At 51.7% G+C, this 14,969-nt stretch overlaps 1 protein-coding gene across 1 annotated transcript in view; it reads left to right on the forward strand.

Annotated features, from left to right (window-relative positions):
• Window positions 1–2,419: 2,419 nt before the first annotated feature.
• The window catches only part of RNF125 (ring finger protein 125), a 38,359-nt gene continuing 25,809 nt past the window's right edge, over window positions 2,420–14,969 (forward strand). Inside the window, exon 1 of the mRNA XM_030190133.1 lies at window positions 2,420–2,575. Coding sequence (XP_030045993.1) covers window positions 2,463–2,575 — 113 coding nt within the window. The 5' untranslated portion in view covers window positions 2,420–2,462. The remainder of the gene's footprint in view (window positions 2,576–14,969) is intronic.

Raw genomic sequence — 14,969 nt, forward strand, 5'->3', positions numbered from 1 at the left:
TGATTATGGTTACATTGTGAGGAGTACAGTTAAACAATGTCCAGGTATCGCTAAAGGGGAAAGAACAATGGAGAAGAGAAAAAGGCTGGGTGTATTAGAATTACAGGGATAAGAGTACTAAGAGAATGTGTTGATGCATTGCTATCAGTGTTTGAGGACTTCATGTGCTTTGATCCTTTTGAGGTTCCATGTCATCAGGCTGTGGGTCACTGGCTTCCTTCCGTAAGTGATCAAACCTGAAGGAAAGTTTGTTCCTGGGGTCCAAAAATCTGCCATTGCCTAGATCTCCATGTTCTGTAATTAACACCTGATCCTCATAGCCTTCAATTTTAGCTGGCGTGAACTGATCCATGTTATACTGGGCAAAAGCATGGGCTGCCCCTTCCCTGAGAAGGTTGTCATTGTTGAGTAGTAACCGAACATCGTTGAACACTTCATTGAATTCTCCAGGAGGAGAATGGAGTATAAACTTTGCGGCTATACGAACCTTCTCCTCTTCGGATACTCGATCCTCCGTGTCCGCCATCTTGGCTACCATCGCCGCCCAAGGGGGCGGGAGGAGGCGGAAGCCTTTAAATCTTTTACTTCCGGTCGCAGCAGCGTCAGTGAAAGCGGAGCACTGCCGACGTCTCCCTTCCCTTCACGCTCTTGGTTCCCTCAGTGTCCGCCTTCTTCTGACGTCAGAAGAAGGTGGGACACTGAGGGAACCGAGTGCAAGGGAAGGGAGACGTCGGCAGCGCTTTCACTGACGCTGCTGCGACCGAGGTAAAAGATTTAAAGGCCTCGGCGGCGCGGGGCAAGGGTAAGCACCGCGGCGGCACCCTCCAGAGGTGGGCGCCCCCCTGCGGTGCTTACCCCGCTTACCGCATTGGCACAGCCCTGGTAAAAGGGGCCTTGGAGCGTGTCAAAAACATGCACTGCTTCTAGTGCTGTGCCCCTTTTACCACAGCAGCTTGGTAAAGGGGCCCCATGTCTTCCTCTTACTCACAAAAAGGAGCTGCCTAGTAGCTAAAACAATGTAAAGGGAAATGGGACTTGATATATTGCCTAAGATTTTTGCAACTACATTCAAAGTAGTTTATATATATTCAGGTACTTATTTTGTACCTGGGGCAATGGAGGGTTAAGTGACTTGCCCAGTCATAAAGAGCTTGCAGTGGGAATTGAACCCAGTTCCCCAGAATCAGAGTCCACTGCACTAACCACTAGGCTACTCCTCCACTAGCAACATGCCACCCAGAAGCCTGCCCTTGCAGATCAGCAATGCAGCCCCAGGCTTCCGTTTCTGTGACTCTGACGTCCTGCATGTGGACGTCAGACTCACAGAAACAGAAGCCTGCTCAGTGTTGCCAGGTGGGCGGTTTGGTTTTCCGCGACCCGCTGCGGGAAATTTTTGCCCGCGGCGGGTTGCGGTTTTTTGGGCTGCTTTTTGGGCTTCAGGGCGGTTTTTGGGGCGGCTTTTTCGGCCGCGGGGGGCGGGGTTAGTGACGTTTTTGGCGGGGTTAGTGACGTTTTGGGTGGGGGCCGATGATGTGGGAGGCGGGGCCGGTGACGGGGGAGGCGGGGCCGGTGACGGCAGGGGCGGGGTTGATGACGGCAGGGGCGGGGGTGATGATGCGGGTGTGGGGGTGTCAGGGGCGGGGTTTGAGTTTGGGCGGGTTTTGTGCTGGATTGGGTGGGAAAAAAATTTTCCACCTGGCAACACTGAGCCTGCTGCTGATCTGTAAGGGCAGGCTTCTACAACATTCCATGTAGAATCTCAAATAGTAGCGACATACATTCCATCTAGAATCTCAAATAGGGAAAGGGAAATGGGACTTGATATACTGTCTTTCTGAAGTTTTTGCAACTACATTCAAAGCGATTTACATATATTCAGGTACTTATTTTGTACCAGGGGCTTGCCCCCAGAGTCACTTAATTCAGCAAAAAGATTTTTGACATAAACTCAAGAGAAAAATTCCTTCCCTGCACTCAAGGAAGAAAAATATAACCCCCAATTGTTTTGATGTCATCCTTTCAATTAAACAAGCCAAGCGTGCAGTAAGGCTCTAAAGCTCTACAACTGAAATACAGTAAAGTTCGGGAATATTTTTTAAGAACCACACAGTGAAATCGCCTTGCTATTTTTGAGTGATCGGAAATAGAGGTTAATCAATAAAAACAAAAAACCCGTGATATATTTTTAATGGAATCATCTTGTAACTTTGTTTCTTAACTTTTATTTCCAGTGGACTGAAACTGCAACCGTGCAATCTTTTTGAGCAACATAGCAAATTGGGACTGTGAGCTTGAGCATGTGGAGGGTTTGGCTGAAGGCGGGAGCGCCCCGGGATGGGCAGGGCTGCTCTGTGCTTGGCTGCGGTGGGGGATGGGCTACTCTGTTTCCCTTCAGTCTTTCCTGCAGTTTGGTCATTAATATACACACTCTGCCGGACTACAGCAGGCCTCTAAAGGGAAGCATGGGGTCGCTGCTGAGCGGCGAGAGCCGGGTCCCGGAACCCGAACTCTCCTTCGACTGCGCCGTGTGCCTGCAGGTGCTGCACCAGCCTGTCAGGACTCGCTGCGGACACGTGTAAGTCGAGGAGGTGAAGGAGTGGAACGCCGGTACTACCTGAATACTACTGAGCAACAGGACAACCTCATGTTTTGTGCCTACTGATGGACTTTTACTTATGCACTCTACCTCTGCTTTTGGCTGTTTGGCCACACCTTATTACTGCACTGGACATTTGTGCCTTATCCAGTTTTACTGTTTACTAACAAGACAAGTTTGCTGTTTACTAATGTACAGACAGAATGCAGGGCTATTAGATATATAGCTTGTAACAGTAGTTTGCAAGGCCTATACAAGACCAGCTTGCACGTAGCAACGCCATCTGAATAGGCGGCCTTGGAGGGTGCTGACACCCCCCTGCATTCCTGAGCCGCACCTTATCTCCTGTGCTAGAAAGGAGCATTGTGTGTGTACAGAATAAGCTGCTAAGTTTCGTTTTTCTTGCCAGTATCATTTCAGTGTTATGACGTGTGTACGTACTGGGACTACAATTTTGTACTGTAAGAACTACAAATGTTTACTGCGCATGACAGGTATGACGTGTAAGGGGCCAAATGCGCAGGCCCAGTAGGGAAGTATAAATGTAAGCGTCAGATGATTTATGACACACAGTGTCCCGAGGCTACTCGGTGCTGTTCACTTGCTAGCAATAAAGTTGCCTTGTTTGGAACCAAAAATTTGCCTTTCGTCTCCTGATTTCCCACCTGTTTCATTGGCGACCCAGATGGGACAGAAGTAGAAAGGGGAATCGGATTATATTCTTCCCCTCCCCCACTGCAGTCGGATCGGGTCATCGATTCCCACCCGAGGAGGTGGTGAGTGGCCACCGCTGATTTCAGCGTCCATCTCCCGGAGGAGGGCCGATCCACTCCGCCTGACTGTAGAGGGGGTTGTGTGGCTCCGACAAGGCACCTTTTTCCATTTCAGGGAGAAGCGCACGACGGCGCGGCCTGCGACCCCGGCGGACAGGCGAGTATACTCTACGTAGTGACCGGCCCAGTAAGGACCGAAGAAGAGGCGTGATCACCCTCTTTTAGCCAGTGACTAATACGGACTATTGGTATCCGACTAGGTCCCGAAACTCACTAGGCTCCGGCGACGAAACCGAGCGGCGAACGAACGGGGGGGTTTTCTTGTGGCGTATGAAAGTGTGTGAGTGGGCTTGCAGTTCCAGGCCGGGCGACCGCGTCCTGGTCAGGCCGAGTGTTGACCCTTCTGTGTCTGGTGGAACGAGACCCCTTACTCCTCCACCTCCCCTTTCCCCCTTTGTCCGTCACCTGTCCTTTGGCACTCAGGTTAGGATGGGCGGGGGTGGGTCTTCACCGCTAGATTTAATGACGGAACACTTTAGCGAAGTGTTCGACCTAGATAAATGTAGCAGGGCCGGGATGATACAGAGATGTCAATTTATGTGGCCAGGGCTAGGAATTGCTGGATGGCCCCCGGAAGGGTCATTCGAGTATGAAAAAGTGGCGGCGGTCATGAATATTGTTATAATTGAGGGAAACCCAGGCTGTCCTGAGGACATTCCATACATAGAAGCGTGGTTGGATGTAGTCCGGGATCCGCCAGCTTGGGCCCAACGGAAGGTAGAAAAGGCCGCCCTTATGTTGGTAAAGCAGAGAAAAGGCCGGAAAACCAAGCTTAGAACCCTGCCGACCCATGCCTTCGCTCTTCAAAGCTCGGCAACCGCTGCCGTCCCGAAGGCCGCAGGGACCGCCCCCATACGGCCTACCGCCCCTAGCACTGAAGCCACTGAGACCACGCCCCCTGCTACCAGAGTTAAGGCAGGAACTACGCCCAGTACTACCAACACACTTTCTAGAAAAAAACCCCCAAAGAAGACCGCAGGGAAAGTTCAGGGTTTGGCCGAGAAGAAGCCTCCAAAAGCCCCGATACTTGCTACGGCGGAAGCATACGAAGACGACATCGCGCCGCCGCCCTATGCTCCTATGTACCCTGACCTTACGGGCCTAGCAGAAGGCCCCGCTGACGCCGAGACTTCCGGGTCAGAGTCGGATGCCGGGGAGACGTCCCACCCAGCCTCACCTGAGTCACCTGGCCTCGCAACCACACGGAAGAGTACACGGGTTGTGAAGAACATTACTCGGTTCCCCCAATCGAGTCCGCAACAGGCCCTTCCGTCCAGCCGGAAAGGGGGAACCTCTCACTTATTCCCAGTCCGACAGTCCACCACCTATACCCCTAACCCGGCAGAGGGGGGGGGGCCAGCCCATCGAATCAACAGTCTATAGTCACGTTCCCTTCTCAAGTGCCGATTTGTATAACTGGAAATTCCATGGGCCGTCCTACGACCAGAAACCCGAGCAGCTGATAGAGCTGGTGGAAGGCATTATATACAGCTACAATCCAACTTGGGCCGACCTTAGGCAGTTGAGCGCCCACATCCTGACCTCTGAAGAACGCCGCCTTTTACAACAAAATATGGAGCAAGCCGTCCGGGATGCGAATCCGGCCCATGCCAATTTACAGAACCTACTAGAAACGGAGGCGCCCATCGCTGCCCCCACGTGGGATTACCGAACCGCCGAAGGCCAAACCTTTATCCGCCGATACCAACAGGCGTACCTGGCCGCCTTAAAGAAGGGGAAGCAGAAGGTTACCAACATGGGGAAAATCCACAATGTAGTCCAACAAAAGGACGAGAGTCCAGGGGACTTCCTTGAACGACTTATGGAAGCATTCAGAAGGCACAGCCCGATAAATCCCGAAGACCCTAAGAACCTCCCAACCGTGGTTATGAGTTTTGTTAGCCAGTCAGCACCGGATATACGAAGAAAGCTACAGAGAACGGAGGGGTTCGAAGGGATGAGCCTAAGCCAACTGAAAGCTATAGCTGATCGCGTATTCGGATATCGCGACCAGGAGGAGAAGGTGGAGGCCCGGAAGGAATCGACCAGACGGATGCGGGAGAAGGCAGATGTGTTGGCTACGGTGCTGGAAGAACGAATGAGGTCTAGACCAAAGGGGAGGGGCAGGAGAACAAGAGGAACGCGGTCCCCCATAGGGCGTAACCAGTGTGCAAATTGCCGACAAGAAGGACACTGGTGGGCTGATTGTCCAGAGGAGATACGGGACAACCCGAGAGAAGAGGAATCATGGGACCGGCAGAGAGAGGAGGAGACCGGCGACCGTACGGGGGCCCCTAGGCGAGGCCGTGGGAGGGGCCGAAGAGAGAGAGGACGGGATGACCGGAGGGAATGGCAGATGGCTGTGGACGCTACCCGAGACGGCTCAGCATGAAGAAACCGGGAGGGCAGAGTCCCCACTGACCCTCTGGTGGAAATTCGGGTGGGGACAGAATCTATGAAGGCCTTACTAGACACAGGGGCCCAGCGATCTGTTATCACCACTGCCATAGCCCCAGCCACGAAAGAAACTATACCAATTGTGGGAGCCTCCGGGAAATCCCTTGCGGCCCCCCTCCTCAAAGAGCGCCAAGTCCAGATCGGAGGGACGATGGTGTCCCATCAGTTCATACACATCCCTGGATGCCCGGTCCCCTTGATTGGTCGAGACCTACTCTGTAAGCTCCAGGCCACCTTGAAGTTCAAGACTACGGGTGAAGTGGAAGCTCGCTTTGAAGATCGGCCAGTAACACTTATCTGTCCAGTAAGAGAAGAATGGAGACTACATGTTCCCCCAACTGCGGGACCCGGCGACTGCCGTTACGACCAGAACACCCCTTTCGCCCAGCAGAGGCGGGCCATAATGGATGAAGTGCCTGATGTATGGGCAGAATTGAACCCCGGCGGACTGGCCGTAAACGCTATCCCCATCTGGATTGAGCTCAAACCGAATGCTCAAGTTGTTAACCAAGGACAATACCACATCCCCTATGCAGCCCGGCATAGTATGCACATACATCTACAGAAACTCCTTCAACAGGGAGTCCTTAAGCCAATCAGATCCGCATGGAACACCCCATTGTTGCCCGTTAAGAAGCCAGGAACATCCGAGTACAGACCCGTCCAGGACCTGAGGAAAGTCAACAACCAGGTAGCCGACATCGTTGCCCTCGTACCGAACCCATACTCCATCCTGGCCCAAGTGCCATCTCAGACCAAGTGGTACAGTGTCATTGATTTGAAGGACGCCTTCTTCTCCATCCCTCTTGCTGTTGACAGCCAAAAGTTGTTTGCCTTCACGTGGGAAGACTTACAGACGGGAACCAAGCAGCAATATACATGGACCCGGCTTCCCCAGGGGTTCAAGAACTCCCCCACCCTCTTTGGTGACCAGCTTGCCCAGGACCTGAAAACGTACCAAGACGAGTACGGGCCGGTCGTCCAATACGTGGATGACCTGTTGGTGGCCCGTGAGACGTACACGGACTGTGCAGAAGCCACCCTTTACCTCTTGAAAACCCTGGAAGCCCAGGGGTACCGGGCCAGTCGCAAGAAGGCGCAGATATGCGAGATCGAAGTCGAGTATCTGGGGTTTCGCCTCCGAGAAGGAACCCGACGGCTCGGTACCCCCCGAACCCAAGCCATCCGCAACCAACCCACTCCTGCAAATAAGAAGGAACTACGGGCACTCCTCGGAGCCGCTGGATATTGCCGCATTTGGATTATCAATTTTGCCATCCTGACCCACAGTTTGTACGCCAAACTGAAAGGACCTGAACTCGAGGGCCAAAATCTCCAGTGGGAGAAACACGAACTGAAAGCCCTTCAGGACCTTAAGGATGCCCTTGCGGCCCCACCAGCGCTCGGACTGCCAGATGTGACTAAGCCGTTCCACTTGTTCATCGACGAAAAGAAGGGATTGGCACTTGGAGTCCTCACCCAACTGGTCGGCACCTGGCAACGCCCTGTAGCATACCTCTCCAAGAGCATGGACAACGTGGCACGAGGATGGCCGGGCTGTCTCCGAAGCATTGCAGCGGCCTGTCTCCTGATACACGAGGCCAATAAACTCACATTCGGCCAAACACTTTTTGTGACCACACCCCACGCCATCCGCGGCCTACTCGAGAGCCACGGACCCAGATGGATGACCAACTCCCGATTGGTCAAATACCAAGCCCTCCTGTGCGAGAATCCGGAGGTGCGGATCCTGGACACGACCAACCTCAATCCTGCCACCCTCCTTCCGGCCCCTGAACCACCACTCCACGACTGTGAAGAGGTAATGGCCACTGTGCACTCGAGCAGACCTGACCTGAAGGATCAACCCTGGCAAGGGGGCATCACCCTTTTTACCGATGGAAGCAGCCAGGTGATAGAGGGAATTCGAAGAGCTGGCTATGCGGTGGTATCTGAGGACCATGTGATCGAGGCTATGGCTCTGACACCCGGAACATCAGCCCAGAAAGCGGAGCTAATCGCCCTCACCAGAGCCCTCCTGTGGGCTGAAGGGAAAGTTGTCAACATTTACACCGACTCCAAATACGCTTTCCTCACCCTCCAGGTGCACGGAGCCTTGTACAAAGAGAGGGGATTTCTGACAGCTGAAGGGAAAGGACTTGCAAATGCCGCTGAAATCTGCCAATTACTCGAGTCGGTATGGAAGCCGAAGAAGGTGGCTGTGATGCACTGCAGGGCCCACACTGGAAGAACGGACCCTATCGCCCGGGGAAATCAGCGGGCGGACGACGCTGCAAAAAGGGCAAGTCAGCTCCCCTACTCCTCTCACCCTCCTGACCCCGTACTCGTCGTCCAGCTCCCTACGGAGACCCCTATTTACACCCCCCAAGAAACGGAATGGGCCCAACAAGAGGGTCTACAGTCACGCAATGGCTGGTGGATACTACAGGATGGGCGTATATGGATACCCGAAGCCTTGGCCTGGACGGTGGCCAAGGAGGCTCACGACCGCACCCACCTGGGAAGGGACGCTCTGGGGCGCTTACTTGAGAAGACCTACTACATCAACAAACTATCCCTGTGGACCAAAAACGCTTCCAGCCGATGCGCGACTTGTGCCCGGAACAACCCTCGAACGGGGCCCGGCCCTATGCCAGGACATGTTCTCCGAGGCACCAGCCCTTTCCACGTGTGCCAGATTGACTTCACACACATGCCCCCGGCGCGCGGTTACAAAGCTATCATCGTCGCCGTGTGTACCTACACCGGATGGATTGAAGCCCAGCCCACTAGAACGGAAATGGCTAAAGAAGTTACCTCCCTACTGCTTCATCAAATCCTACCCAGATACGGCCTCCCCAAGCAAATAAATTCTGACAACGGCCCCGCCTTCGCCAGTGAAGTAACACAACAGCTCAGTACCAGACTGGGCCTCGATTGGAAGTTGCATTGTGCCTGGAGACCCCAAAGCAGTGGAGTAGTAGAGAGGGCTAACCGATCCCTGAAGAACCAGCTTGCCAAGCTATGCCAAGAAGCAAAAGCCAAGTGGCCCGACCTGCTCCCCCTGGCCTTGCTGCATCTTAGGTGTACCCCCAAGGCTACAGGCCTTACTCCTTACGAGATGATGTACGCTAGGCCACCACCACTGCCCTCCTTTCCCGACTCCTTGCAGATACAGGGTGAGAGTTCCTTAGTAAAACAGATGAGAGCCTTACACCAGGTAGTGCAAGACATCCAGCAGTACACTGAAAGAGTAGCTCCCTTGGTCCTCACCAATCCGACGCACAGGTTCAGGGTGGGAGACGAGGTATGGGTAAAAGAGTGGGATGAATCTGACTGCCTAAAGCCAAAATGGAAGGGGCCCTCCCTTGTTCTCCTAACGACCTCCACCGCTGTTAAAATTGCAGGAAGCCCAGTGTGGATACATTGGACCCGATTGAAGCCTGCTGCTCCCACTAGCAGCTCCCTGAAGCGTTGGACTGCGCACCAACATCCTGACGCTCCATTACGGCTGACTCTAAGAAAGACGTGAACCACCAGATTCATGCCTGCCCAGCAACAGGAACTCAGTTTCTGGACCCACTGCGTTTTTGGCTCTCTCTTTATCGCAGCCATAATCGTGGGCCTTATCATCTTCTTGCTGCAAAGGCTCGGATACCTTCCACCGCATATATGATGCTGAGCCTACTACTCCTCCTCTGCTCAGTCCCGAGCTATTACCCCTTGAGCCAGAACTGTACTGAATGTTTGCGCCTCGTGCGCCACCGTATAGAGGGAGGATATCACCTAGTCACTACCCTCATTCACCAGACGCAGCCCCCGGAAGGCGGTTGCCAGTTTCTCCCGACTTGTGCCCTCATCACTCCGAATGGCCTCCAACAGTTCCACAGATGCCTCCAAGGAAATCTCACTATCTGTCACAGCCCTACCAAACCAAGATACTACAATGTCACCCTCAGCGTAGGACTCCCTGCGTATGTGGCCGGACCTCCGGGAGTCGAGGGAGATGGCATTCTGTATTACATTAATTCCACTCGTATCCTTGTCGGTGGCATCCAAACTGTAGCAACCCTCACCTTCGACGTCTGTGCCGCCATGGACAAGCACCCTTGGTCTCGCAAGTGTGGTAGCCAGAGTTGGCGAGAGGCATACGTTAAGGACCACAAGTATGTCTGCCCCTTCAGTCCAGACATGAGATGCTGCTCCCCGTGGGTGTGGCTCCCATGCGCCGGCGACACTCGAGCCTCGGGCTGGGACCGAGTATGTGCTTATACGGGAGGAGGATACACCGGATGCGCCGGCCTGGGTGAATTTCGTCGAGGTTCTGGTAACTATGTGTCCCTAGACTGGCCCATCCGAGGACACGACATGCCCTGGAGAGGAACGTGGGGCCTCGGCATTGACGGCGGAGGAATGGATCCGTTGACATATATTACCATATATCAGAGTCTCGAAACGAAGCCTCCTACGCACTACCAGACTACTGTTGTCGGCTACCAAGACGTATTTGATGAAATTGCTCGTGCCGAGCAGACCGAGACTAAATTCCCCATTTCCCCAGAAGCCCGAAATATGTTCCTTAATTTGGCTGAAAACATCGCCCTCTCCCTCGGAATTGCCAACTGTTTCGTCTGTGGAGGCACCGACATGGGTGAACAATGGCCCTGGGAAGCGAGAGAGATCCGACAACACACATGGGATGCACTCAACACCACTAATATTACCTTTCCCCAACGGCCGAAGCCGTACGAATGGGCCCTGAGAACAAACATCATAGGTACCCTCTGCGCTAGTCGAGCGCCATCGAAGCGTTACTCTGTACCAGTGGGAGACTCTGCTTGTACGGGGGTTCTTCACTACAATGGCAGCCGGACGACCTGGTGGCAAACGGACAACCTGCCCGCCCCGGAGCCTATCTGGACAGAACCCACCTTGAACATGACATGGACCTACGGAGGGAACGCTTCCCTCAAGTGGGTAGCCCCGGCGGGCTACTACTATATCTGCGGACGCAGGGCCTATGAACAGCTCCCGACCCGCTGGTACGGTACCTGCCTCTTGGGCACGGTCCGACCTAGTTTTTTCCTTCTGCCCATACAAGTTGGCGAAACTTTGGGTATCCCCCTTTACGTGGAAAAGGGGCCTGATAATCCTACCCGACGACGACGGTCTTTCCCACCCGTCAAGCCCAAGGTCCAAATTGGAGACTGGAAAGACAATGAGTGGCCGCCTGAACGCATCATTCATTACTATGGACCGGCCACGTGGGCTGAAGATGGTACATGGGGGTACCGCACCCCTATCTACATGCTAAATCGCATTATTCGCCTACAGGCCGTACTCGAAATCCTCACTAACGATTCTGCCCTGGCCCTCAATATCCTAGCTCGACAGAACACTAAGCTCATTACCGCCGTCTATCAAAATCGCTTGGCTCTTGACTACCTCTTAGCCCAGGAGGGCGGGGTGTGTGGCAAGTTTAACCTCAGTAATTGCTGCTTACAGATTGATGACCAGAGCCATGTCATCAGGGAGATAACTGACCGGATGGTCAAACTAGCCCACGTCCCCGTCCAGACCTGGAACAGTGCGTGGGATTGGACTTCCTCCCTCACCAGCTGGCTCCCAACCTCCGGGAGCCTGCAAGGCCTCCTCGTCATGGGTGGCCTGTTCTTGCTGTCTTGCCTAATAATACCTTTGTCTCTCCCCTTAGTTTTCAGGTGTCTCCGCTCCACCATGGAAAGCATCGCTGACCGCCGTGCTGCTGCTCAACTTATGGCTCTCCAGATGTACTCCCCCATTCCCCAGTCTGATGAAGCTGACGATGAAGCACCTTGTGGCTGATGTGCACTTTGAACCCCCTGAGTCACTTAATGGGCCATCACCCTTGTGCCAGCAAAAGACCGGCTACAAAGGGGGGGGGATTCCACTAGGGGCCCTCCGTCTCAACCCCGGCGAAGCAACCAACGGCTGCGCAAGGGCTTAGGGCTCGCTTGTTGCCTCCCTCGCTAACTATCCTTGTCCTTTCTTTCCTTTTCAGGGTTCATGGAGGTGATACTCTCCACCAGAATGGATGTTCAAGTATCAAAAGGGGGGAATGAAGGAGTGGAACGCCGGTACTACCTGAATACTACTGAGCAACAGGACAACCTCATGTTTTGTGCCTACTGATGGACTTTTACTTATGCACTCTACCTCTGCTTTTGGCTGTTTGGCCACACCTTATTACTGCACTGGACATTTGTGCCTTATCCAGTTTTACTGTTTACTAACAAGACAAGTTTGCTGTTTACTAATGTACAGACAGAATGCAGGGCTATTAGATATATAGCTTGTAACAGTAGTTTGCAAGGCCTATACAAGACCAGCTTGCACGTAGCAACGCCATCTGAATAGGCGGCCTTGGAGGGTGCTGACACCCCCCTGCATTCCTGAGCCGCACCTTATCTCCTGTGCTAGAAAGGAGCATTGTGTGTGTACAGAATAAGCTGCTAAGTTTCGTTTTTCTTGCCAGTATCATTTCAGTGTTATGACGTGTGTACGTACTGGGACTACAATTTTGTACTGTAAGAACTACAAATGTTTACTGCGCATGACAGGTATGACGTGTAAGGGGCCAAATGCGCAGGCCCAGTAGGGAAGTATAAATGTAAGCGTCAGATGATTTATGACACACAGTGTCCCGAGGCTACTCGGTGCTGTTCACTTGCTAGCAATAAAGTTGCCTTGTTTGGAACCAAAAATTTGCCTTTCGTCTCCTGATTTCCCACCTGTTTCAGAGGGAGGGGGGGGGGGGGGGCTAGGCTGAAGCCTAGGCTGCACAGAGGAGCATCGAGCACATCCCCCAACACAGCTCGGCAGGGGAGAGGCTTTGTAAGGCTAACTAATCGTTCGGGCGCTCCTGAACCTCGGTTGAGTTGTCTTTTGGGGTGTTCTCAGGACTACTGTCTTGTTGTTTTCTGGCTGATGCATGGGGGATGGGATTCAGCTCAGGTGGGTGGGCTGTGTGTCTCTCTTTCCGTAGATCGTTTTGCGTAGGTTAGAAAGAAGCCTCTTCGGAAGGGCAGCACTACTGCCAAATTTGGAGTTGTAGTTTCAACAAGGTTTTCATGGATGTACAGTGCAAAGCACTGTTTTTGCTGGAACCAGCTTGTGCCCTGTGGAAAAAAAAACAAGCTGTGTGCTTCCCCTACAGTATTATGAAAAAAAAAGAAAAATAAAGTAACCGCACCGCTGACCACATATGTAGTGCTTAGAGGGATGGCGGTGGGAGAATTTACGATTTCTGTATGAAGTTAGCAACTGTCCTTTTCTTTGACCGAAAGCATGGTTTCTGCTGTCTAAAAATACCCTTTCTGCAGTGTATTTTGAGTGATTAAACTGTTTTGTTGGGGGATTTTTATGACTGGATTGAGGGGACGGTGTAAAAACCGGATACAGCGGGATCCTCGCAGCGATCGCAGCGTCAAAACAAAGTCGGTGATCGCTTCGCAGCGTCAAAACAAAGTCGGTGATCGCTGCGCCCGTCAAAACAAACAACCGCTTAAGGTAGTACTTAGATCCGGAGGATCCCGAGGATCCCGCAGATCTGGCTTTTACACCGTCCCCTGGATTGAGTCCCCCCTTCCCTTTCGCTCCTATTCAGATGTCTCATTTGCAAAATAATCAAACGATGTTATATGATCGTTTTGTAGTCAGGATTTCTACCGTAGGCACAGAATGGGAAAAAGTTTATTCCTCCCTTAAAGGTTGACTGAGCCTTTGTTAGGAATGAGAACACAGCGGGATCCTTGGGGGGGGGGGGGGGGGGGGGGGGGATACTTAGAGCACGAATAGCACTTCAGACATGGGACACAAAATAGATTGTAAAAGTAGTCATTTCACTTAAAATGTGACTACAGACCAATGCTTATTATAAGTATCCTGTTGTCCTGCTTGTGGATGGTTTTATATGAAAAGTTTATCAATAGAAATAAAACATGGAAAAGAAAATAGGATGATAACTTTTTTTATTTGACATAATACATTTCTTGATTAGCTTTAGAAGGTTGCCCTTCGTCAGATCGGAAATAAGCAAATGTTGGTAGATGACAGTATATATAAGTGAAACATCAAAGCATTTCAGTGACAGTCTAACAAGATGGGGGTGGATAGGTGAGAGACAGGAAGAGTCTGAATGAGGGACAGGGAGATAGATATACATGGAGATAGGAGGGTGACAAAGCAGTACAATTTTATGCTTTATAATGAGCTAGAAAACCCAGATCTTTGTTAAGTCATGTCTGGTGGGTGTCAAAATATTTAATCATTCTGACTTCAAAGGTCTTACGTTCCTGTATTGTTTTAAAGTTCCTTTTCAGGATTTTTACCATGAAATCACTGGTACAGTGTTCTGGCCTTCGAAAGCTAATCAAGAAATGTATTAAGTTATGTCCAATAAAAAAGGTATCATCTTATTTTCTTTTCCATGTTTTATTTTGTTTTATTTCTATTGATTACCTTTAAAAGTGGACTAACACGGCTACCACACCTCTCTACATAAGAAAAGTTGTAAGAGGGGGCTTGATATAAACTACACTGGCTTCCGATCAAAGAATGTATTGCCTTTAAAATCTGCACTCTAGTTCATAAAATCATCTATGGTGAGATCCCAGGATTCATGATGGACCTCATCGACCTACCAGCCAGCAACACTACAAGATCAACATGTACATACTTAAACCTCCATTACCCAAGCTGCAAAAGACTTAAATAAAAATCAATGTATGCATCCAGCTTCTCCTTCATAAGCACGCAATTATGGAACGCACTACCAAACGCCATGAAAACAAAGCATGATCTATCAACATTTCGTAAATCACTAAAAACTAATCTATTCAAAAAGGCACACCCCAATGATCCAACCTAAATGCCTCGATCCAGCAACACAGGGAAACTACTACCTGACATGGACAAAAACTAAACCCTTCCTTCCTATTCCCTAATGTGTCTATGACACATGAACCTTCTACTATATCACTTTGTATCTGTTATACTGGAACCACAGTACTATGTAAGCCACATTGAGCCTGCAAATAGGTGGG

Source organism: Microcaecilia unicolor, chromosome 1 (genome assembly GCF_901765095.1).
Source record: "Microcaecilia unicolor chromosome 1, aMicUni1.1, whole genome shotgun sequence".
NCBI lineage: Eukaryota > Metazoa > Chordata > Amphibia > Gymnophiona > Siphonopidae > Microcaecilia > Microcaecilia unicolor.